Source organism: Gossypium arboreum, chromosome 1 (assembly GCF_025698485.1).
Source record: "Gossypium arboreum isolate Shixiya-1 chromosome 1, ASM2569848v2, whole genome shotgun sequence".
NCBI classification, from domain to species: Eukaryota; Viridiplantae; Streptophyta; class Magnoliopsida; order Malvales; family Malvaceae; genus Gossypium; species Gossypium arboreum.
In genome coordinates this window covers 117,914,629-117,939,757 of record NC_069070.1, presented here as the reverse complement: position 1 = coordinate 117,939,757, position 25,129 = coordinate 117,914,629, and the positions used below count along the sequence as shown (strand labels likewise).

The 25,129-nt window shown below is 27.4% G+C and overlaps 1 protein-coding gene across 1 annotated transcript; it reads left to right on the top strand.

The window, feature by feature from the left end:
- The first annotated feature begins 11,677 nt into the window (after nt 1-11,677).
- On the top strand, nt 11,678-20,024 carry LOC108483312 (probable LRR receptor-like serine/threonine-protein kinase At1g53430). Its single transcript, XM_017786637.2, has 24 exons — nt 11,678-12,231; nt 14,119-14,290; nt 14,442-14,513; nt 14,637-14,705; nt 14,809-14,880; nt 14,963-15,034; nt 15,162-15,233; nt 15,319-15,390; nt 15,504-15,575; nt 15,687-15,758; nt 15,849-15,920; nt 16,080-16,151; nt 16,276-16,341; nt 16,452-16,511; nt 16,607-16,648; nt 16,751-16,800; nt 16,898-17,259; nt 17,373-17,568; nt 17,651-17,791; nt 17,946-18,064; nt 18,429-18,639; nt 18,727-18,964; nt 19,096-19,246; nt 19,339-20,024. Exons 1-24 carry the CDS (start codon nt 12,117-12,119, stop codon nt 19,744-19,746), a joined length of 3,048 nt encoding a protein of 1,015 aa, XP_017642126.1. The 5' UTR covers nt 11,678-12,116; the 3' UTR covers nt 19,747-20,024.
- Nucleotides 20,025-25,129: the final 5,105 nt, after the last annotated feature.

The following is a 25,129-nucleotide window of genomic DNA, read 5'->3' as shown; positions in this document are numbered from 1 at the left end:
ATAAAGATTTTGGGGTTGACTAAAGTAACCATCATGTATTATATATTGAGTTCCATGACTTCAAAAATAAGACATATTGCATTAAATTTTAGGAGAATAATAGATAGTTTGCAAATTGGAACATGGAATTCTCGCTTTCTCAAGGGAACATTAATTAATGATTGCAATTCAACTTACAATCCTTCGAAAAAATCAAAAACCAAAACCACTTAATTTCGGTCTTTCTTTAATGTAAAACCACTTTACTTAGATACACAGATTGGTTGATATATATCAAACTTTCCCTTCCTTTGGTCTGAGATTTGAAAATTTTGTCAATGCTATACAAATATTATTCAATTTCTTTTTAATTTACAAAAAAAAAAAAATCGGAATTAGTTTGTGTTAAATTAACGTCAATAGAAGAATAATAAAGCAATAAAAAAACACACAGATTTTATGTAAAAAACTCTTTTAAAAAATTCTATACGGACTCAACTTGTGCGGTATGGTCCGTACCGGCAACCCCAGTCCAATTTTATACTTAATGGGAATTTATGGCAGGCTATAGCCCTCGGTCTTTTACCCCAGCAGTTTGTAAATCAAACTTTAAAAGTAGACTGATTTAGCAATTTTTTTAACATTAATATTATTATAGTTTTTTCTTTTTTACCATATTTGCTCTTTTTAATACGATGTTTAGAACTATCTATAGTCCCTCCTCCTAACCCTTAAATATAGTATAATACGCTCCAACGCATTTGAACCCATATCCTCCTACACTGGCAACAATGTCGATGTCAATCGAACTAATACAACCAGTAAATTAATTTAACATTTATTATCGTTTTACACTTAAAATATTTTTTTATAAATTAAATTTAAATAAAAATTATTATTAAATAATAATTCAAAAGAGATTAATTTGTTTACGAGGCCGTACCTACATAAGCAAGTGAGAGTAGGTTGAGCAAAGTGTAGTTGACAACTTAGCAATTGCTTATAAAACAAAGAAAATAAACGTCTAAAGAATCAATGCAAAGCAATTGATTCTGCCCATTGAAACATGTCAGTGAGGAGTTTATAAATAAATAAAGAAGAAACAAAATTTGGTGCCATGTAGTATTCCGGGAATTTCGGTAAATATAGAGAAATTAAATTATAATTAACATTATTAGATTTCATTTAATATTAATTATTTTAAAAAATAAAAGTAGATGATTATATTAAAACACAAAACGAAAGCAAACAAATGTGGGTTGGCTTTTCCCGATGATAAGGCTGGTGACAGCTCTTCTTTTGACTTATTTTTCACCTTCAATTTAATTTCTATAGAACTTGCTAGGTAGTTGCGGTAATATGTTTATTCAATGTTATTAAATGTGTATCTTTTAGGAATTTATAGGATGGAATAGTCAACAAAACTCAATTTAATTTGAAAAAATTAAAAATATTTAAATTATTCTGATTTTTTAGTTAACTTATAATTTAAATCGAGTTTAATTTTATAATTTGAATAATTTAAATAATTTAAATAACAAATATAAATATTCTTTTGGTCCTTATCAATTTTAAAATAAATAAATTTATTTTTCTCTCAAAAATTTAAAATAATTAAAATAATTTTAAAATATTTATAAAATTCTAAATTTTATATTTTCAAAATATATATATATAATTTTTAAAAGAATATAGAGAATATATAAAGATAATTACAAAATTTAAAATCTTCTAAAATAAAAACGTTGTGACCTAAATAAGTTAATTAATAATTCAAGTTTATCTTACTAAAGTATTTTTTTTCTTATTTTGCTTTGAAAAAGTTTCCAAATATATATGGTTTTAAATTTATGTGTTCTAACATAAAATTAGTTATACTATAATAATATTTTAATTTGACATGTTTAATTTTTTAATTTAACTCGAACAATTTTACTTGATTCGATTCGGCTTAAATTTTATTTTGCTCGACTCGATTCGAAAAAAAAATTTAAATCGAGTTAAGATGATAAAATAGGACTTGCCAACTCGATTAACTCAAAATTTTCACTCGATTCAATTGAACACTTCCCCTTTTTAGTGGTTTCATTATTCAAAATTTATTATTTTTAAAATTTTGGTAAAAAAAATACTTCTATTCCCTCTCAATTTCAAAATTGAGCAAATTGATCCTTCTGAAAAAATTTAAAGCAATTTAATCTCGGTCAATTTTAAAAGTGAGTAACTAAGAACAATTAATCACAATGTTAATGTGTTCCGTCAATTGTACACGGTTTTTATTATTATAATAAAAAAATTTAGCCTTCAAAATTTACACATTTTGTCAATTTGGTCCTAATTTAACAAATTTATCCTACAACATTTGTGTAAATGTTGAGGCTGAATTTGTTGAACTTTTTAGAATTAAGGCCAAAATGACAAAATATGTAGACATTAAAGGTTAAATTTGTTATTAAACCAATCAAAATTATGCACAGTTGATAAAAAAAACATTAACGTCGTGATTAATTGTTCTTAGTTGCTCACTTTCAAAATCGATTCAAAATCGATAAAGATTATATTGCTTTTGAAAGTGACCAATTTGCTCAATTTCGAAATTGAGAAAGACTAGATAGGTCTTTTTTATTAAAATTTTGTAATTCACATCTAATAGAGTTTGAATGTGAGACCGTTGTCTTTTAGAAGAATGCCACTGATGATAATTGTTTTATGATTCAATTAGTCAAAATTTATAATTGGGTAATTTTTTTAGAAGATAAATTGGATTTTTTCAAAATATTTAAATAAAAATTTTATTTCAATTGAATAATTTTTAATTATTTCAAATATTTTTTTACCATCTTAAGATAAATTATTTGTTTCTAGATGAATATCTTAATTCACAAATAAAAAAAATTAAAAATAAAGTAAATATCTAAATACTAATATGTGCATCTATTCCTTAAAATATTTGAATCCTTAATATTTATGATCATATTTACAAATCAAATGCCCACTAATGTTCAAATATGTCATCTTTCTCCTTAAGTTCACCACTATTATCGAGTGCTTGACTATTCTAAATAACCATGCTACAATTTTTATAACAATTGGTTGTATTTTTAATTATATACAATTTTTATATTACATTTTAATATTTTAAATGTGATTAATGAAAGTGCATTTTATTCTAAGATACAATAATTTTATTGTTTTCTTTTAATTTTAATATTTTTTTACAATGTTTTATAATTTCAAAAATTTAATAACTTTTAAAATATTTTATAGTTTCTAATCATTTTATATTTTTGATATTTTTATTATAATTTTTAAAATTCTAAAAAATTAATTTTTTAAAAATTATATATTATCATAAATTTATTCATATTTTTGTATTCTTTATTTTTTTAAAAATATTTTAAAATACTTTTCAAGGACAATGTTATTGTGACATCAACGCATGACACATGATAATTTATAATAAGTTAAAAATCTCATGTATTTTTAAAATGTCAAGGACTAAATCAAAACGCCTTATAATATTTAATATTAGAGACTGAACTATGAATGTATGATAATGTTAAAAATTAAAAGTAGCTCAAAAACTTTAAAATAAAAAAATATATATATATTTTAGGGATTAAAGTATGCATTAAGCCTTGTTTTTATTTTATACCGAGTGTAATAGCTAATAACTTATGTTAAAAGTAAAGTTCTGGCTTACATAAGATGCTTCGAGCTTTGGATACTTTTTACCCTCTCTTTTTATAAAAATTATTTTTTTTATTTTTTTTAATTTTAAACCAATTGAGTGCTAACTTTGCTGTATCTGAGGACAAGAGTATAATTTTCAAGAATGTTTTGTTTATTTCGATGCGGGTGATCACGTGATTGGCTTAGGTAACTCAGATATTTATAATTTTCTTCACTTTGTCTGCCTATGAAACCAGAAGAAAAATCAATATCAAACTAAAACCACATGATTTTGATTTTCTTTTCTTCTTTTTATTAATTTTACATGTTAAATTAAATAAAATTGATTATTTTATTAAAAATTATTTATTTGTATTGTTAAAATTAGTGTACCTAATAAGATAATTAGACAATAACACGAGGCATGTCATGTATACTTTATGCTAAAGTATATGAATTCGCTTTTAACAATAGAAAATGATAAAATTTTAACTGAACGATTTTGTTTGTTTTTAATGTAATGTAAAAAATTTAAATAGAAATTTTGATTAATTTAATAACTTGAGTGTAGTTTGCCCTTTATAATATCCTTACAAGTTATAGGTCTATTGGCATCTTGTAATATTTAATTCTTTTAAAAAAGTTTCATTGAATTTAATAAAATGTAAGAACAAAAATTGACAAATTAACGTGTAATATTTACACGTTGTGTAATTAGTCTTATTTCCAAATTTTACTTTTCTTTGTAATTCTTTTACTTAAAAAGCTTAAGAAACATATTTATCAGTTAAATTTGATTGAAAATATACAAAATAAAAATAAAAATATCCTAAAATCCAAAATAATAATTTTATATTTTTCATTCTTTGAAATTAACCCTAAATTTCACAAAGAAAAATAAAATTGAAAAAAAAGCCCTCAATGTGCAAATATTGATGATTAATTTTTTAGAATTAAGACTAAATTGATATAATTTATAAACAATGACAGTTAAAATTGTTATTATGCCAATTTTAAAACTATCACCATTAGCCAACTAGTGACTAAAAAGATAAAATTAAATAACTAGATAATTATTTTATAATTTTTCATAATTGAGTGACAAAAATTACTAATAATTAGATGATTATTAATGTAATTTAACATGTTTCCGTATCTTAATAATCTACAAACGTTTTAAACTAAAATCATTTAAAGATGGAGACATAATCAGTCTAGATATAATGTTCTTCAACTTAAATTATTATAATATGCTGGAATTAAGAATGAAAATTTAAGACAAACTCTCTCGCTACAAGAAAATATAAGTTCATAGGGGAGCCTACCTATGTTGACAAAAACAGGACAACATATGACTACCTAACATGTTTTAGAAAGTATCTGATTGGTTTAGTTAACATAATGAATTTTGTACCTTAACCCCTAAGAAACCTATCATGAAATTTCTTTGTGACTTTAGAGGGGAATATTTGGTCTCACTCATATAACAATTGCTTGATTTTTTGTGTTGTGTGATCATGACTTACTTTTGTTAAGGATGTGTGAATTTATTTAAAAATTTTGATATTTTATAATTTTTTTCAATTTAATCTTAAGAATTTATTTGAACATCATTGAAATTTAAAGGGTTGAGGAGAACGTGAGTTGTGCTGAAATACATTATCCTTCTATTCATAGGTTGAGGAGGAGATATAGATAGTTTCAAACATTATTGTATAGGTTCTAATCATATATGCTCTCTTTTTTTACAATAATACTTAAAACTACCCATAGCCCCTCCCCAACTAATTAATAGGAGGATAATGCGTTTCAGCGCATTTAAACATATGTTCTTCTACATTGACACCAATACTCATGTTAATCGAGTTAAGACTCAATCAACAAATTTAACGGATTATATATATATATATTAGCGTTAATGCAACTATTGTTTTTTTTTAAGTTATATATATATAATTGTGAAGAAAGTGAATATCCAATCAATAGTTCACAATTTAATTAACATCATTCATAAAAATTAATCCATGAACAAGAGATTGTGACTCAAATTAAAATTAAAAATAAAATATTTTTATTTAGATTTAATTATAAGCTTGCACATGGTAATATTTTGTTATTATTTTTCTTATCAAAGAATATTTTTCTTATTAGTTAAACAGTAAAATAAGTAAACGGAGAAGCCTTGATTCAAAGCTGAACATGAATTATTGAAACCAAGTCGTTGCTTGGCCAGATTCAAACAAATCTAGGAACTTTATTACTACTTAAATGAAACATGACAATGTCAGACATTCATAAATAAAAATTACTACCACTTCAATAAAATTTAACCTATACGACTCTGTCTGAAGGCCCCAAGACCTTCATGTGTTGAATATCTCTTTTGTTTATTTAGATTTTACTTATTATATAAACGCTTAGTGTTATATATTTATAATAACATGTTGTTATAAAAAGATAATCGTTGTAAGCTTACCATAAAATTTATATCGTGAATTTCTATCAAATAAATAAAGTGTGAACTAAATCACCAAAATTAAAATATGTATAATAGGTGATATATTATTGTTTTTATGCATATTTTATTTTGTATTCTTTCACATGATTAATTATAAAGTTCATAAATCTAATAAATTCAATTAATCAATGAGTTATCAAATTAAATTAATTAATTTATCATGAGTTACTAAATTCAAGTAATTAATTAATATGTTTATGATGTTCCTAATTCATAGTACAATATTTAATTAGGGAATTTAATAGTTTATTGAATTGATATCTTTAATTTCACGCATTGAATATATTTTCATTTAATAAAATATGATTAGTAGATTGCTCCACATGAAATTTAATCATTTTATTGAAATAATATTTTAATAAAGATCATTTTCATTTAATAAATGATAACTAATAAGCTTGCTTATATGAAATAGCTATACCTTTATTTAAAAATTTAGACCATATGCTATCATGAAGAACTAATTTAATAAAAAAATATACTTCATAACTATGGATATTGTTATAAGTAAAAATTTGTTATAGATGGTTAAAATAAAATATTAAAAAGTGATTCTTCTAACAACTTGATTATTACATTGAAATATTGTTATAGCATATGGTTGTTATAAAGAGGTTGACTATAGTTAAATTTCAGTTTTGATCTCTCTATTATGATTAGATTTGAGTTTTAATCTTTATATTTTAATTTGATATAATTGATAGAAGTGTCACAAAACTGCATGTACTATACTCTAGAGTGCATTTTAGCCTCCCTACAGAAAAAATGGGCAAATTAGCCCCTATATGTTAGATGAGTGCACAAAACAACCCTTTTGTTAAAATTACACGGTTAAATGCTTATTTTGGTGTTTATATATAAAGTATTATAACAAAGTTAGCTCTCAACATTTACATATCTGTTCAATTTGACTCTTATTTTATTGGAAATAAATTAAAATTTGTTAAACTAACCCTTTTAAATTTTAAAATTATTTAAAATTATAAAATTATAAACAAGATTTATTTAAAAATTATTAAAAATAAAAATACCAACCTAATATGATTTTTAAAATCATAAAAATCTACCTTAACAATTTAAGTGAAATAATTAAAGGTTAAAATATATCAAAAAGTGTAGATATTAATTAATGATAACATTAAATTTTTATCAAATTCTATATGACTTATTTAATCTAATTCATTTCGGTGATACTTTGTGGTACGGTCCATACTCGGATTAGCCACGTAAATTTATGCTTTAAACTTTCCAAATATAGACTAGAAACCTACCTAATAAATAAATTAAATTATTAAATTGAATAGTACCTTTAAAAGCTGCTTTAACGTTATTAATTAAAATTAATACTTTATAAGATCAATTTCCTAAAGAAAAGGTTATAGCAAAGTTTTTCTACCGCCTCCTATTTAATTGTACCCATCATATATTCTTCTAGTTGTTTCCTTTTATTAAAAATAAAAGTCAAAGGTTTATGGTCTTAAAAAATTGTTTTATTATTCTTTTAAATATTAATTATATATAAAAAATCCAATAATGCATGTGCTTGATTTGGTTTACTTTGGGTTCAAACTAGAGGCATTTATAGATGTTGGGTCAAATCAAAATTTAGGTTCTTTTTAAGTTTGACCCAGATAAAACGTTTAAATTTGAGTCTAATTTGACCTATTTGTATTAATATTTTTATATAATTTTTAAAATTATAATATGTAAAAAATATTAAAAATATTGAAATAAATGTTCCTAAAAATTAAAAATAAATTAAAAAATAATATGTATACTTAAATAACACTAAAATAGATAGGTACAACTTAACAAGCAAATAGTTCTAAAATAGTAACAAAATTAACAAGAAAATAAGCATTATACAATATTCTAACAATAAAAACAAAATAGTAACAACATAATAGTAAAATGGTAATAAAATTGTGAAAAATAACAACAAAAAATAATAACAAAACAATAAATAAAATAAGAAAATAACAATATCCAACCATTCCAAATGAATTCAATCAACATTACATATAATTAGAATATTAAAATTCAAACTTTCTCAATTCAATCAACTTCTTTTATAGAAAAAATAATTATTTTTTCATATATTATTTTATGACTTCTTTAATCTAATTAATTTTGGAAGACTTTGTGGCACAGTCCATACTCGGATTAGCCACGTAAATTTATGCTTTGAAGTCTAAATATAGACAAGATTAGGTAGATAGGAAATTGAATTCAAAGCTATGCCTAAAAAGTTAAAAAGAGTATTTTTAAATTAAAATTGAGATGATAAAGAAGATAAATCATTTAAAATTTAATTTTTATACATTATTGATATAATGTATCTTTTATGATTTTTAATAGTGATTTTTCAGTTTATCAGTGTTCATCAATAGAATGATATAATGATAATGGGTTAGGATGTAATTTTAGTGATTTAATGAAAATGATGCATTTTTAATTTATTTCTGTATTTTTAATATTACGGTTACTTTTAATTTGTTATTTCTTTTTTTCAAAATTATTCTATAAACATAACATTTGTAAATTCATTTGTAATATCTTATTTAGTTTTTGTACTATAAGTGATATCTTTATATTCTATTACTTTCTAAAAGACTTTTTATTTTTAAATATTTAAAATAGAGAATTCATTAATACATTTGCTTGATTTGATTTACGATGGGCTCAAATCTAAGTCTTCATTAAAGTCTAAAAAATTATTACACAAATGTATTACCCTTTAAATCTTATAACTAAATTCTAAAATTTTACAGAAAAAAATTTACGTAACAAATAATCTTCCCAAAATTAATCGTGGCATTTGATAAATTTTTTTTGAAAATGTTACAAGTATATATTTAAAGAATCATAAGTATCAAATTAGTAGTTCAAACGTTCAAACTCACAATTGGAATCTAAATATGGACATATTATATTATAGGTCCCATTCTCCTTCCCAATTATAAAAAAAAAGTTAAACAAATTATTTTAGCTACTTGAATACTTTTTTTGGCTTAAAATATTTCATTTTCTCTATGCTTTCAATGGGTTTATTTTTACTATTTAAACTTGCCGGATCAAAAATTCAAAAAAAAAGAATAAATTGATTGCTTTTTCATATTTGCCAACTTTTAAAAAACAAAAAAATAAAAAATAAAATAAAAAAAGGTTCATGCAAATTTCCAAAAGCGCTCACAACCTAATCTTGTTGACCATGCATGCCATCAAACAGTTTGGAGAAAAGATATTGGAAATCTAGGCTTTTAATATTAATTTTAATAAATTAAAAGACAACACTTTACTTGTGTGAATGAATACCTCTCCATTTTGGCTTCAATTTATTATTTCAATTAGTTCTAAACCCTTGTGATTACAAATCTATGTTGACTTATTCACTTCAACTCAAAAATTCATTCGAAAAGTAAAAGAGTTTAAAAAATTATAGGATTAAAAAATAAGTTTATGCAAAAAAAAAGATTCGTTTAAAAAATGAGTCGAGCCTCGAGTAATGCATTTTAACTTGGGCCCACCTGAATTAGCACAAAGGTAAAAAAAAAATTTGCTATTTTTTTTATTGTTTTCTCACTGTTTTGCTATACTTTCATTATTATCAGAGGCGAAGGCAGGGGGTTGACATGGCCCCTGAACCCCCTAAAATATAAAATTATTTTTTAAGCCCTTAAATTTTTTAAAAATTTTAAATTAATAAAGATAAAATTACACTTTGGCCCCTAAAATTATAAAAATTCAATTTAATCTTTACAAATTATAAAGATATAAACTATAAAAATTAAAATTTCATCCAAATTTCAAAAATTTTCTAGCTTCATACGATTATTATGTTATTACTATTTTATTATTATTATTTGGATATTGTATAACTCTTATTTTATTATTAATTTTGTTACTATTTTAGAGGAATTTACTTGTTAAGTACACCTATCTTAGTGTTATTTAAGTATAAATATTTTTTAAAAATTTATTTTCGATTTGCTAGAAACATTTATTTTAATGTTTTTAATATTTTGTGTATTATATTTTAAAATTTTTATATAAAAATTTATTCAAGCGTGCTAGACTCAAATCTTAGCATTTTTTTTCGGGTCAAGCTTAGGTAAAAATTTAAGCCAATTTTTGGGCTGACCTAAGCTCGAGCTTAGCAAATGAGCCTAAAATTTCGACAAAACCTGATTCAGCCCATGAACATATCTAATTGTAATAGATGGACACACAACTATAAATATAAAGTATGCAAAATATAGTTAATAAATTTTATATATACATATAAATTGATTTATTTATTATACAATGGCATAATGGTCCTTAATGCTTATATATATATATATATATTGTGAATTTAACTATTTTTTAGTTAAATTAAAACATTAACATTTTAATCACAATAATTGAAAATTTCCCACAGTCTTTAATCCTTATGAATAAAGTTTGAAGAAAATTTTATGTTTTTTTCCTCATTTTGATGAATAGAAGATGGTTTTTCTAAGTAATTGCATGCCCTTTACGATAGTAAAAAAAAAAGAGCAAACAGAAAGAAAGAAAGAAAAGGTTTAAAGGGGCTGATTCAATGAACTTAGCATTTATTGAAAATGGAGTTTGGCAAATAATTAAATAAATTTAATTTGTTACCCTAAATATTAAAAAAGTCAAATATGGAGCTACCACTTTGTTTCATATAATGTAAGCATTACACACCTAAATACCTAATGTGTGTCTATAACCCTATATTGTCTGTTGTAAATGTTTGTATTATCAGTATGTATATGTAGTATCATTATTATAAAAATCCAAAATTTTGTAACAGAAAATGTAATGATTTTTTTTATCATAATTTGATCTTTCTATGTTTTTAAATTAAAAAAATTTAGTCAATTTATTTAATATTATTAAATTTAATCATTAAATTATTTACTTTAACACTAATGATTTATTAAATTGATATCTAAAGGGTTAACATATAGAAAATACAACAACAACAAAAAAAAAATATAGGCATGTGATTCGGGTTGGGCCAAGCCGAAAAACTTCTACCCGAGGTCTGATCGTTTAAAAATTGGGTCTTATTTTTGTCCAAATTTATTTTTTAAGCTTATATTTTTACTTAAGCCCTATCACTTTTCCGGTGAACTTTCGAGCTTAGGCGATTGGCTCGACCCATGATTACATGCAATTATATAATATATAGCCCATAAAGCCTTGACTCTGTTAGTAAAAGTAAAGATCTTAGGTCTTGAATATTTAAATTTGAGATTTATCATGTACAATTATATATATTAGTCTCTAAATTTTACTATGTGCAGTCATTGTATATTAGTTTTAATCTATTCTAATATGGATTATACTAATTTTAATCCATTTATACTGTAATTATTTAATTTTACTTTGTAATTATTTGAAAAAATTACTGTGTGATGAGCAAACATATATTATACTTCTAACATTAAAAAATATATATATATATAGATTTTTATCTACTCTATAAAGTGTAATCTATAAAAAATTGGGGGCGGGCACCATAAAAGCAAAGCGTGTGACAGCGCCCGTTGATATAGAAGGCCCTATCTGGCGGCTTCTATTCTAACACCCCCCCTCCCCTTCTATTATTATTTCTTGGTCATACTATTCTTTTACAATCAACTTTGTAATTTTCCTTTTTATCTTTTGCATTAAAACAACGAAAAATTCCGACATAAACAACTCATGCTCCTTTTTCCCACGTTTGCTTTTCTTTCAATAAAATTAATAACGTCCTCCATATTATCACCATAACCATTTTTACTCCCTTGTTTCTCAAGGGAAATTAGCATAGTTCAACGAAGAGCATAGAAACATTGAGTTTTGCTTTGCTGTTTTAAAGGGTTTGTTGTATATCTTTTGGTTTTAAAGTTAAGTGAAAGAAGAGAAAATTTTGGGGGGTTGAAGAAGAGGGGAAATGGGGTTTGTTTTTTCTGTAGTGAAGGTGGTTTCTGTTCTTTTTCTGGGGTTTTTGGCTTTGAATTGCTTCACTGAGTTTGGATCAAATGCTCAACTGTTGCCTGAATCTGAAGGTATGCAAATAACCCACCCACTTCTTTTAAAACTCCCTATAAGTTTTTTCTTTTGGTGTTTCTCCTTTTTGTTGTAACTGTCAAAGTTACTGTTACTCTGTTTGGTTCCTGAGAATTCGAGGGGAAAGGACATGAAAAGAAAATTTAAGGATTTGGATATTGTTCCTTTTTGAATGATCTTGCTCTATTTGGTCACGGAGGATTTTGAGAGAAAAAGAAATCTTTAGTTTCTCATCATGTTTCTAGTTTCTGGGGTACCACCTTTCGTATTATGTTAGAGGCCATGCTTTGTATAATGCTTGTTTAGTTTCATGCTTCTGGTTTCTGGGAATTTCAGCCAAAGAAAACAAGTGGGATTAAACTTTTGGGACTTAATATTTTATTCTCTTCCTCTATATAATTTAGTTTGAAGTTTTGGTTGGTTGATGGGTAAACAGGGATAACATAAAGAAGAAGAAACTCTTGGAAGAGTTAGAAAGAGTTCATCAAAGTTGGGGACTTTGTTTTTAATTTCTTTTGCTACTATGTTCTTTCCACCTAAAATCCCAACTTTTTTTTTTTAGAAAAAACAGTATTTCAAATTAATTTCACTCTTTTTTACTTTTCTCATATTGATGCATTTTCTGCTTTAAGGTATTGCCTCTGTTCTGTTTGGTTACTGGAAACTAGAAGAATGTCAAAACACAATGCTTTATCCTTATCCACATTTTTTATGTTATTGTTTCTAGTTGAAGCAAAATTCTAAAGATTTATTTAAACCATAACATTTTCTCAACAATCAAACAAATAATTATCATAATTATTGATATTGTTTATTAGTAGAATTGCTTATTTTCTTGGACTATCAGTTCAACTGGCTCTCTCCATGTTTTTTTCTTTTTTGTTATATATATGATTCCAAATATGTTGCTTTCATTGCATCGAGGATTACATAATTGTCAATTAAAAAAAAGGGAAGTTCACTTTCAAAGAGGTTGTTAATACTTGAAAAAAGATTGTGATTCAAAGTTCTAACTCAACTTTGATCTATAAGCCAACTTCATGCATTTATTTGGCATGGTAGATGACCCCACTCTTAAGGCCTAGATTTGGAACTTTTCCCTATGGCTTGCATTATTGTCTATGTTGATTTGGTCAACATATTTGAGATATTTAAAAAAAAAAACTTTCAGATTTTCTTGAAATGCATATCTTCAACCAATCACTTAGTCAACGTTATCTCAGCAATTAGTACAATAGTATTATATGAATTTTGAATACTTAGAATGTTATCAGATGGATATGTTTACGATAGGTATTTGATTTTGCAGTGTTTGTCATATAGCTATTATTGCTTGAATTTGGCTAACCACTCTGTCCCATGCTAAGTTCTTAATACAGTCATAAATAGCTGGCAGCAGGTTGGCCATGTTTTTGTTGCATATGAAGCATAGGTTAAAAATTGCGTGCTTTTGGATTTAGATGGGAATTATAAATTTTATATTTGTTTTGTGAGTTGTTTTTTTTGGGGTTAAAAGGTTGGGCTGGACTCATCTTTTGATAATACATTTAATTATTGAAACCTGAACATGTTTGACAATTACAAGGTGAAAAAGCAGCACCCTGAGTTTGACCATGGCCACTATTACTGCAATGGTCAAATCTGAATATTTTAAATTTTGGGTCAAACCTGTTATGGCTTCAACCTTTTTATCATTCAAATATATGAAAAGTTAGAAAAAAAAATGATCGTGTATATGTGCATTAAATACCACATTAATGAAACTTTGAATTCAATATTATTTACCTTCCTGTTTATATTTATCATTATTACTTATATTAAATGAACTTGATCCTATTATTCTATTTGTGTATTTACTGATTAATTTTCTGCTTTGTCCACAACAGTGCAAACTCTTCAAACGGTATTTTCAAAGATGCAGCATCTGAATGCTAGTACCATTGATCGAACCCTTTGCACTGATAGTTCATGGAATTATACCACTACCGATCTTGTTGAAAGCCATATTGTATGTAATTGTTCAGATGGAAACAACACCATATGCCATGTCACTCAAATGTACGATCTCTTTTTTTCTTTTCTTAACCATTAATTTACTTACACATTTACAATAAATTTACTTAATTTGATACTAGTTAACTCTTAGTAAGACTTCCAATGACTGTAATTAAATATTTCCTTTTCAATATTTATTCATTTTGTGTAACAGATTGATAAAGGGTCACAATTTGACTGGAATTCTACCACCTGAGCTTGGAAATCTTACTCGTCTGGAAGTAATGTAAGTCCAGTTGACATAAATATTATAGGTTCATTAATTCAATTCTCTGTTCGATCCTTCATTAGACTTTAGTTCATTGTATGTGATTAGAAAGTACTTAGCTGAGTTTCCTTTGTTGAACAGTGATCTTACTCGCAACTATCTTAACGGATCACTTCCGTCGAGTTTGTCTCAGCTTCCTCTCACCAGTTTGTAAGTCCTTTTTTTTATGAGTTGGGTGCTTTGCTAGTGCCATTTGATCATTTAGCCATCGATGAAGTTGTATAACTGTTTGATCATTTGTAACTTTTTTCAGGTCACTTTTGGGGAACCGTATTAGCGGTCCAATTCCTAGGGAAATTGGTGATATTCCTACACTTGAAGGACTGTAAGTCATGATTTATAAATCTGTCTGTTTGAATAAAGAATTTTGTTGTAGCATATTGATCATAATTGAATTGCATTTTCAGGGTTTTGGAAGATAATCTGTTTAGTGGATCTCTACCGTCTAACCTAGGAAATTTGGACCGCTTGAGTAGACTGTAAGTTATTTTCTAGCCTCAAAACTTATAGCTTAAGGTGTCTGAATTGATGCTTAAATGGCCACTTTTCCATGATATGTGTTCTTGTTTATTTGAATTGTAACTGACTACTTTTCTGCGCCTGCAGTCTTCTCTCTTCAAACAATTTCACAGGAACAATACCTGAATCATTCGGCAATTTGAAGAACTTAACTGATTTGTAAGTGTTAATATGTAATGTGGATATATGAAAATTCATCAAAATTTTAGGCTAACTCCTGACCTTTCTGAAATGTGTTTTGCAGCCGAATAGATGGAAGTAGTCTGTCTGGGAAGATACCTGATTTCATAGGGAATTGGACTAAACTTACAAGATTGTGAGTACCAATCATTTAATTTGAGAATCTCATTTAAAATTGTTCCCTATTTTTATTTTTCTCTTCTTTTAATCATTTTGTAGTTATTTAACAAGTTTCAAATCTTATTGCAGGGACATGCAAGGCACATCAATGGAAGGACCAATTCCTTCAACCATTTCCGAGTTAAAAAACTTAACTGATTTGTGAGTCTTTTGTCCTTAATCAGTTAATCCTTATATGCTTAGTTCTCTTCCTGTCTGGCAACAACATCCATGACAACAGGCGATTAATTTTCTTATATCTCATCATTTCAGGAGGATAACTGATTTGAGTGGGAGGAGTTCGGCTGTTCCAAATTTGGAGGGAATGAAAGATATGGAAGAATTGTGAGTTTAGTGTAAGGAATACTTTCCATCTGATTCATTTTTTCTGTTCTTTTAGCTCATCAGAGGATTTGTTTTAACTTTGTGACTCAGGGTACTTCGGAATTGCTTGCTTACTGGTTCAATCCCTACCTATATAGGGGAAATGAAATCATTAAAAACGCTGTAAGTTTCATACTCGAGGGAGTTCTTTTGAAGATGCTTGAGAAGATTATATTGAAAACCAAATTGATTACAACGTCACAATTATTTCACGCTCTTATTCTCAATTCTTCACCGTTAATTTTCTTTTTCTGATGTATGTTGACATGACTTGGATCATAGGGACCTAAGCTTCAACCGCTTAACTGGACAGATTCCTCAGGAACTTCGCAGTTTGACAAAGTTGGATTACTTGTAAGTCAATAAACAAAAATTGTTAACATTAGAATATTGAAAAGCTGATTTTCAGTAGGCCATGTTGGTTACGGTTTTGCTTCATGTAGGACTGAAAGTGAGTTGTTGATTTTTCATGATTTAGGTTTCTGACTAACAACTCATTGACTGGACCCGTGCCTGATTGGATATTAGAAAGCGATGAGAACATGTCAGTCCATTTCCCAGCTACAACTTTTTCTTTCTTATGTTGAGAATGTTGATTGTCTGTATTGACTGTTTTGGAATATACGGTTTCTTTGAAAAAAAAAATCATTGCAGAGATTTGTCTTACAACAATTTTACTTCTTCATCTCAAACAAGTTGCCAACAAGCAAAAGTGTACGTCTCTTGATATTTTTCTTACAGTTTCAAGTTCATTTAAGTTTAATATATACATCTATATTCTCTATAATTATTCCGCTATTACTTAACAGGAACTTAGTATCCAGTTCGTCGTCCTCAGCTGATAGCAACTCGTAAGTTTTATTGCTTTCTATTACTTTTTTCTTTTTTCCTTTCAATTGTTCTAGTTGAACCAAGAAAAATAACTGGTGCTGACAAAAAATTATAATTTGTAGAGTTCCATGGTGCTTAAGGAAGGACCTTCCATGTCCAAGAAAACCGAACCGTAAGTATAATTACTTCTTTCTTATACTTAAATTCAATATTCTTGTTTTTTCATCAGAAAGTTATCCGATATAACCTTGTTTCTTTTTCGGTTGCAGATCATTCCTTATTTATTAATTGCGGAGGAGAGCATATAAACGTTGATGGAAATGACTATGAAGAGGACTTAAGCACCATTGGTCCATCAAACTTTTTTAATTCAGCAAATAAATGGGCTTATAGTAGTACAGGGGTTTATTTGGGTAAAGCTTCTGCTCATTACACTGCAAAAGCTTCATCCGCTCTGACTGGTTCAGCCTTCTACAATTCTGCACGCCTTGCACCTCAATCACTTAAGTACTATGGCCTATGTTTGCTACGAGGCAATTATCACGTGAAGCTTCACTTTGCTGAAATTATGTATTCTGATAATAAGACATTTGAGAGTCACGGAAGGCGTTTATTTGACGTATCAATTCAAGTAAGTATACATTAGCTATGTTCATGGACCATTTTTCCAAGTCTTTCGTTTCTTTTCAAGATATGTGAACATATGATTATAGTCTCTGAAAGTCAACTTGATTATTCATAAAGGGTCGAATAGTTTTGGAGGATTTCAACATCATGGAGGAAGCTGGTGGTGTTGGTAGGGGCATTGTCAGGGAATTTGATGTTGATGTAAATGGAAGTACGTTGGAGATTCACTTATTCTGGAGAGGGAAAGGAACTACTGCCATTCCTGACAGAGGGGTTTATGGGCCACTAATATCTGCGATTACAATAACTCCTAGTAAGTACATAACATCTCAAAAACCAGTTTATTGCTAGTCTTTTGACCTCCCATTTTATTGACTCCCGTCTTGTTCTTTTAGACTTCCCGGTTGACACTGGGAATGAGTTATCCGCTGGAGCTATTGCTGGTATTGTGATCGGTTCATGTGTGATTCTCATCTTGCTCTTGATCATCCTCCGACTGATGGGTTACTTGGGGGGCAAACACGATGAAAACAGTGGTAATACTATATAATTACTAGAAATATTTGCATAATAATTACTTTCAGATTTTTTTATATTGTTACTTTCTTAGGACCATAAAAGAAGAGTGGAATCTGTTATTGTTTCTGTTTCTCTATGATGGCTAAATCTTTTGATCTGTTCATATTGCAGAACTTCATGGTCTAGAACTTCAGACTGGCTATTTCAGTTTAAGACAAATACAGGCTGCAACAAATAATTTTGATTCTGCAAATAAGATCGGCGAAGGAGGATTTGGACCAGTTTACAAGGTAATGATTGTTATCATTTTAGTCTAAGATTGGAAGCCTAATGATTATAATATTCCATATACAGATGAAATGTCTAAATTATGATACATCGTTACGAATTATTGTGATTAATAGTTCAGCTCATCAATGGGAGACTTAAATCTTACGACTAGTCGTATTACATAAATAGAAAACCTATTCTAGGAAAGAAATAAATCAACTGAAATAAAATCACACCCTGAGCCTTAATTAGATAATCAAAATTAATGGACTTCCCTAATATATATTCGGCTTGTAACATACATCCAATCCTAGTGATAAAATGGGATAACCGAGAAGGATTAATGTTTGAACTTTTTTCTGAAAATTCACTGTTTGATTGTAGGGTATACTGCCAGATGGTAGAGTAGTTGCAGTCAAGCAACTATCTTCTAAGTCAAAGCAGGGAAATCGTGAATTTGTGACTGAGATAGGGATGATTTCTGGATTGCAACACCCTAATCTTGTGAAGCTTTATGGCTGTTGTATTGAAGGAAATCAGTTGTTGCTAATTTATGAGTACTTGGAAAACAACAGTCTTGCCCGTGCCCTTTTTGGTAATGTCTTCACTAACATCTCAGATAACAGCTATCACTCTTTCTAGTTTGATAATTTTGACTAACAATCTCTCCATTTTGTTTTAGGTCGTGATGAACAACGTCTTAACTTGGATTGGTCTACGAGAAAGAAAATATGCTTGGGAATAGCAAGAGGCCTAGCTTATCTTCACGAGGAGTCAAGACTCAAAATTGTTCACAGAGATATAAAGGCGACAAATGTGCTGCTCGATAAGGATCTAAATGCTAAGATTTCTGACTTCGGATTAGCCAAGCTTGATGAAGAAGAGAACACTCATATCAGCACAAGAATAGCTGGAACAATGTAAGTCTTGTTTCTCTCTGCCTTCCTACATTAAGGAATTCACCAATGGCTAAGCAATATCATAGTATTAGCATGATGTAATTTACACATAGTACATCAAATTTCATGTATTTTCTATGTCTTTTTGTCAGAGGTTACATGGCACCTGAATATGCAATGAGGGGTTACTTGACCGATAAAGCCGATGTTTATAGCTTTGGTGTTGTTCTTTTGGAGATTGTGAGTGGGAAGAGCAACACAAATTACAAGCCAAAGGAGGAGTTTGTTTTTCTCCTTGATTGGGTAATTAAAGCTTTATTTTTCAACTTTTTCTTTCCTCAATCATACTGCATATCATTGAGCTAACTTCAATCCAAACCAATATGATTTTTTAGGCCTATGTGCAGCAAGAACAAGGGAACCTTTTAGAGCTTGTTGATCCTTGTCTCTGTTCTAAGTACTCGAAAGAAGAGGCACTAAGGATGCTAAACCTGGCTCTTTTATGCACCAATCCATCACCAACTCTAAGGCCATTAATGTCTTCTGTAGTCAGTATGATAGAAGGCAAGGCTCCCATCCAAGCTCCATTAATCAAACGAAAGGATGCGGATCAAGATGCCAGGTTTAAAGCCTTCGAGAAGCTATCACATGACAGCCAAACGAATGTCTCGACGTTTTCACATGACAGCCAGGCTCCAAGAAGCACAGTGATGGATGGACCTTGGACTGATTCTTCAATGTCTATACCGGATGAGACTCGAGATCATTCTTCATCAAGTATGCTCCTCAATAACAATCCTTGAGAGCACATTTGAATGATGCCATGCTTTCATATTCTTTCTGACTTAAGATTCTTTGTAATGGAAAATATATGAAAATGTTATTAGAATCAGAAAAATGTTTTGATATAATGTAGTGGACTGTTCAATTTTACGAAGAGTTTCTTTTATGAACTAATATGTTTGATTAACGGCTTGTCCTGTTGTAGTTGACAAGTATTTGTGAAAAGTGTTGTAAAAGGTATAGTTTATTAATTTTATGTATTTGATATTACAATAAAAATTACTGTTGAAGGTTAAAATGTTCTTTCTAAATATGATAGTGGAAAGTAATATTTAAATAATTTAATATATGAAACATGAAATATAAATTTTAAATACATTTTAAGTAACTAATATAAGATTATTTGTAAAACTTAATGATATATAAAATATTTTAAAATTTTAAATATAATAATAAATTATATTTTAATATGATAAAATATAAATTTTGAGCAATTGTACCAACTTCTGTTTGAAGTTTTGAGCAATACAAACTTACAAAGACCTTGACACTTCGGTAAAATCATGCCTTCCAAGCTGCATTAACCGAGGATTGTAGCAGATCATGCAAAAGCCTATACAAAGAACAATGGGTTAGTCTAGGTTCAGAATTGGGCTTGGTTTGAGTTTTATTTTTTAATGATGGATTTGGACTTTGGAATAAATAATATTTAGATTTGGATTGGGGTTAATTTATATATTAAAATTTCATAACTATAAATATATAAAGGTATTCGGTCAGGCCGGGCTGAGCTTTACAAATTTTGTCCAAGTTTGGCCTGAATAATATTCGAGCCTATTTTCCAACCTTTTTTTACTCGGTCAAACTCTCTCATATTTTAAGTAGGTCTTTGGACTTGTGTGGATAACCCGATACTTGGATAATTGTAGACTTAAATTAGATTATTTTGTAATATAAACTAGATTTCTTTTGAGTAAATTGCAAAAAAAAAAAAAAAAGAAGAAGAAGAAAGAAAAGTTAAATTTAATCATTGAGTTAATCGATGTGTCGAACCAATCTATAGATTTTAGTTATGGCGGTGCAATTGTGACAACACGCGTACAAAGGCTCGTGATTAAGGCACGCATTAATAACCTAAGTTGTTTTTATGAGCAATTTAGGCTTATTGTGATCCATCAAGAGTGATCGATATTTGAAATTTTCTACAGTGCTAATCTACTTAAAGTCTCATGATTTAGTAAAAACTTCAATAACTTATATTTTAATAGGGTAATTTTATATAGTTTTGAATGTGAGTGTCGTTGATGTACTTTAATTTGTGCCATTGATATAAGAGTTCAATTATAAATAGAGGTTTTCTACATTTTCATTGGTATTGTTCAGCATTGACTAATCAACATATTGAGAGCATTAAATCAAAAACTTTTTTTTTGAGTTTTCTTGCTTTTTACTTGTTTCGTTTAGTTGCTTTCTAGTTTCAATGTCTTAAAGAATTCAAACTTTGAGGGCTTAAGTTGACTAAAACAATTTGAAGCAAATTCTTCATCTAAAGTCACAAGGTTTACTTGGTTAAAATTTAAGTCTGTAACGCAATGATGAATTAAGCTCAAGCTCATGAAACTTGGAAAGTTGTGACTTAAACTCTTCACTGCTTAAATTTATTTATTTTTTAATTTCTTAATTAAAAATTAATAAATTGACCATAATAGCTTCCATATATAATATATTACATTCGATTATATTTTATAAAATGTAAAATATGAAGTATTATATATAAATAAATATTTGTTTTTTGACATTTTTTATTAATGAAAACTTAATGATTTAAATATAAAGTAGTTGAATATAAAATTCAATAATTTATTTATTATATAAATTCATTTAATAAAAGTGTTTTAATAAAATCATAATTTTTATTTATAAGTATGATAAAGCTTCTTATCATGTAAATTTATTTAACCAAATAGAATAGTAAATATGATAAATCAAGATACTTATAGTTCCAAATTCAATAATATAATAAATAAAAAATTATATTAATTAGTTCAAAAAGATGATAGAAAATCAACCTTTAACATACATATTAGTCTTCTTTCATAATTGTTGATATGTATGTTCAGAGGACCACAGCTGAAAGACTAAGATTGCACAATAAAGTCTAGTCGCCTGGCCTGCACCCAAACAAGGGGTAAGAAGAAGGCAAGCAAGACATGTTGAATCACTATATTAAAGATATGTTTTCAACAAGACCCGCATCTTAAGGAAAAGTGATAGCTACTGGTTTTAGTGCCATGTGAGAATATATATATTATATTTTTAATCAATTTTATTTAGAAAGTATGATTTAACATGATCAGATTAATTCATGAAACATTAAGTCATTGAGTCACCTTATAAATTTTACACATAATTATATGTAACAATTTATTCAATAATTATACAGTTTTGAATGGTGAAAATGGGAGAAAAATATTCACATAAAAAAGAAAAGAAATAAGTTTATATGAAAGCAAAAAAAAAATTAAAAACAAAAAATAAAAGATAGAAAATAATTGAAAGTTAAATGAAGAAACTAATAAAAACATTGATTTAGACAAAATGTTTAAATTAAGACAAAATATTTGGTACTTAGTAGAATTTTTAAATTTCACAAATAAGATTAAGAGTTGACAAGTGTCCTATACACGAATATAGTAAAATATTAAAAATAAATATTTAAAAATGAGATACATGTCAGTTCTTTAAGAAAACTTAAGAAATAAAAAGTATACTATTAATGTAGAATATACTCACTCATTAATCAACAATTTAATATGTTTTATGCAATTAAAAGTTCAACTTTTACCCTATGCGAAATAAGTAATATTATTGATATAATTTCAATATTTTAGGATTAAAAGTTGTAATTTTTATCCAATTCAAAAAGATGAGATAAAAATAACAATGATGAATAAAATTTGTTGCTATCTACAATTGAAGTTTGTTTAATATGAAAATTGTTAATGAAAGTTCTTGATTGTTGTGGTCTCTACGGCTTTGTACTGTGAAAATTGTGAAAACAAAAACACAAAGAATACTAAGATTTATTTATGTAGTTCGATTTCCTTACGTCTACGAAGCCTAACTTAGTGGGTAATTCTATACTCTTTAAACCACAATACAACAAGTGATTCACACTCTACCACTCCCTAAGTATAGTGATCTCACCTTTGTATCTAAGGACTGAAACATTCACTTCGAATCCTCCCCCTGAGAACTTAGACAGTAAACACTCAATGATATTTACAATTCAGTTTGTACTCTCTACCAAAAACAAATTTTCATTGAACAAATCAAAGTGCTCTAAACAAACATTTATACAAAACCTAGATAAGCCTCAAATCATATATTAATTTTTGGCTTGTTAACATAGAATCTAAGTGAATACAAAGTAATTCCTTCAAATAGTTATTACAGTATAAGTATTCAAAGCAAAATCAATCAAAGATATGCACTCCAAAATCAACAATACAATTTCGATCGAATCTTCACATTCTAAAGGTTGAATTGATCTACTTTCAAAAGCCAAAGATTGATTTCTATAGATGAACCATAGTATCTTCAATATAATAACACATTAATAGGTCTAAAGATTTTTTTTACTAAATTATCAATTCAAATAAAATAAGTAATTAAGCTGTATTAGTGACAACCTGCAATAGGCACTGCCGAGTGTCACTCAACTTCATTCTTCACATTTTACCTCAGTAAAATTTGTTACAAATTTTTTCTTAAGGAGTTGTAAGAATTATTCTAACCTTAATTGGGATAAAGCTTGTATGGAAGGCTAAATGCTTAAATAAAAACTTAATTTTTAGGGGTTGTTAACATAAAGATTTGAAAACTTTAACATCATGTTTAGTTTAGTGGAATGGAATAGGACTTTAATAGAATAGGATTGTAATGCAATAGGGTTGTAATGAAATAGAGTTGTAATTAGTAATTCAATTGTTTGATTGAGTGGAAATGAATAGAACTGTAATAGTATTATTCTGTTCGGCTGAATGGAGTAGAGGTTGTAATAGTATATCAAAAAAGCTAAAATGACCAAAATACTTTTAACAAATTTTATTAAATAAGTTATTATTGTTATTAAATTTTAATAGGATTATTATTAAATATGATTTAATAAAAATAAGAATAATATATAATTTAATAACATTTTTAATATAATTATATTTTTATTTTTATAAAAATATTATCTATACTAATTTACTTTTGAGTACTAAAACATTTCTTTTCATTGTCTAATTCATAATAATTTCTCTTCTCTTACTCCATTCATTCTTCTTCAATCTTACCCATGTGCAAAAACCTAGAAAATAAAAAACCCAAAATCAACCTTCATCCGTAGACTTGCGTTCATCTTTGTCCATTGCTGGTCATGAATTGATAATGATTCTTCACTCCTCTTGCTTAGTCTCACCCATGTGCAAAAGCCCAGAAAATAAAAAAAAAATCTAAAGCCACGCTTCATCTGTTGCCTTCATCATTATCTATTGATGGCCATGAATACCGAACACCAACATTCATCCTCTCCCAGTCTCCCTCTTCTCTTCATTTGGAATATGAAATCTCACCTAAGACCTAAGGAGATAGAGAATCCTTCATTTTTCTATATTTTTATGTGTTTTTAAGTTGGCTCATCAGTTGGGGAGTTTTGATTGAGTTTTTTTTCTTTAAATTGTGGGTTTTAGATGATTTATTTTTTCATGGGTAATATGGTAAAAAAAAGTTTTTCCTCATTCCGAGCATTTGCAGAATAGCGATTCAGACATAAGTGTACTGAATAGCTATTACAGGACTTTGTTGTTTAGTTCATGTTAGACAATTCTGCAGAATCACTTTCAATGAACCAAACATTTGAGATACTATTGAAAATTGAATATGCCTAGAATAGTTTAGCTATGCAGGCGAACCAAACATAACGTAAGTATTTATTTCACCATTTTAAATAATGGGTCATTTGAGAAATCCCTATAAGAGTTTTACTTTTATTTAAGCATTTAGCATCTGCATAATATCACAAACATAGATTAACATATAAAAATAAATAAAAAATCATTATTATCTTTATAATTTTTAAGAAAAATAAATCAAATCAAATAAATATTTTAAACTAAAGAAATATAATAGATTGTAGGACAAATATCAATAAATGGGTAAGACAAGAATATTAATGGAGAGTTGAGCAGCCATTTTTGAATTAAGAAATGTGCAAAAAGTCATGAAAGTTAATGAAGGGATACGTTTCCAAACAGGACCCATCTCATTTATTCTTGGGAAGGAAATGTGATAGCTATGTTTGTTGGACTATTGCTTATAAATTTAAATTTTAGTCTAATAATTAAGTTTCTCTCAAGT

Excerpts from the sequence above, each read along its gene's own strand:
- LOC108483312 (XM_017786637.2), top strand. The coding sequence starts at position 12,117 with ATGGGGTTTGTTTTTTCTGTAGTGAAGGTGGTTTCTGTTCTTTTTCTG. Across the intron at positions 16,649-16,750 it reads TCCTCAGCTGATAGCAACTC|AGTTCCATGGTGCTTAAGGA; the intron begins GTAAGTTTTATT and ends TATAATTTGTAG. Across the intron at positions 16,801-16,897 it reads ATGTCCAAGAAAACCGAACC|ATCATTCCTTATTTATTAAT; the intron begins GTAAGTATAATT and ends TTTCGGTTGCAG.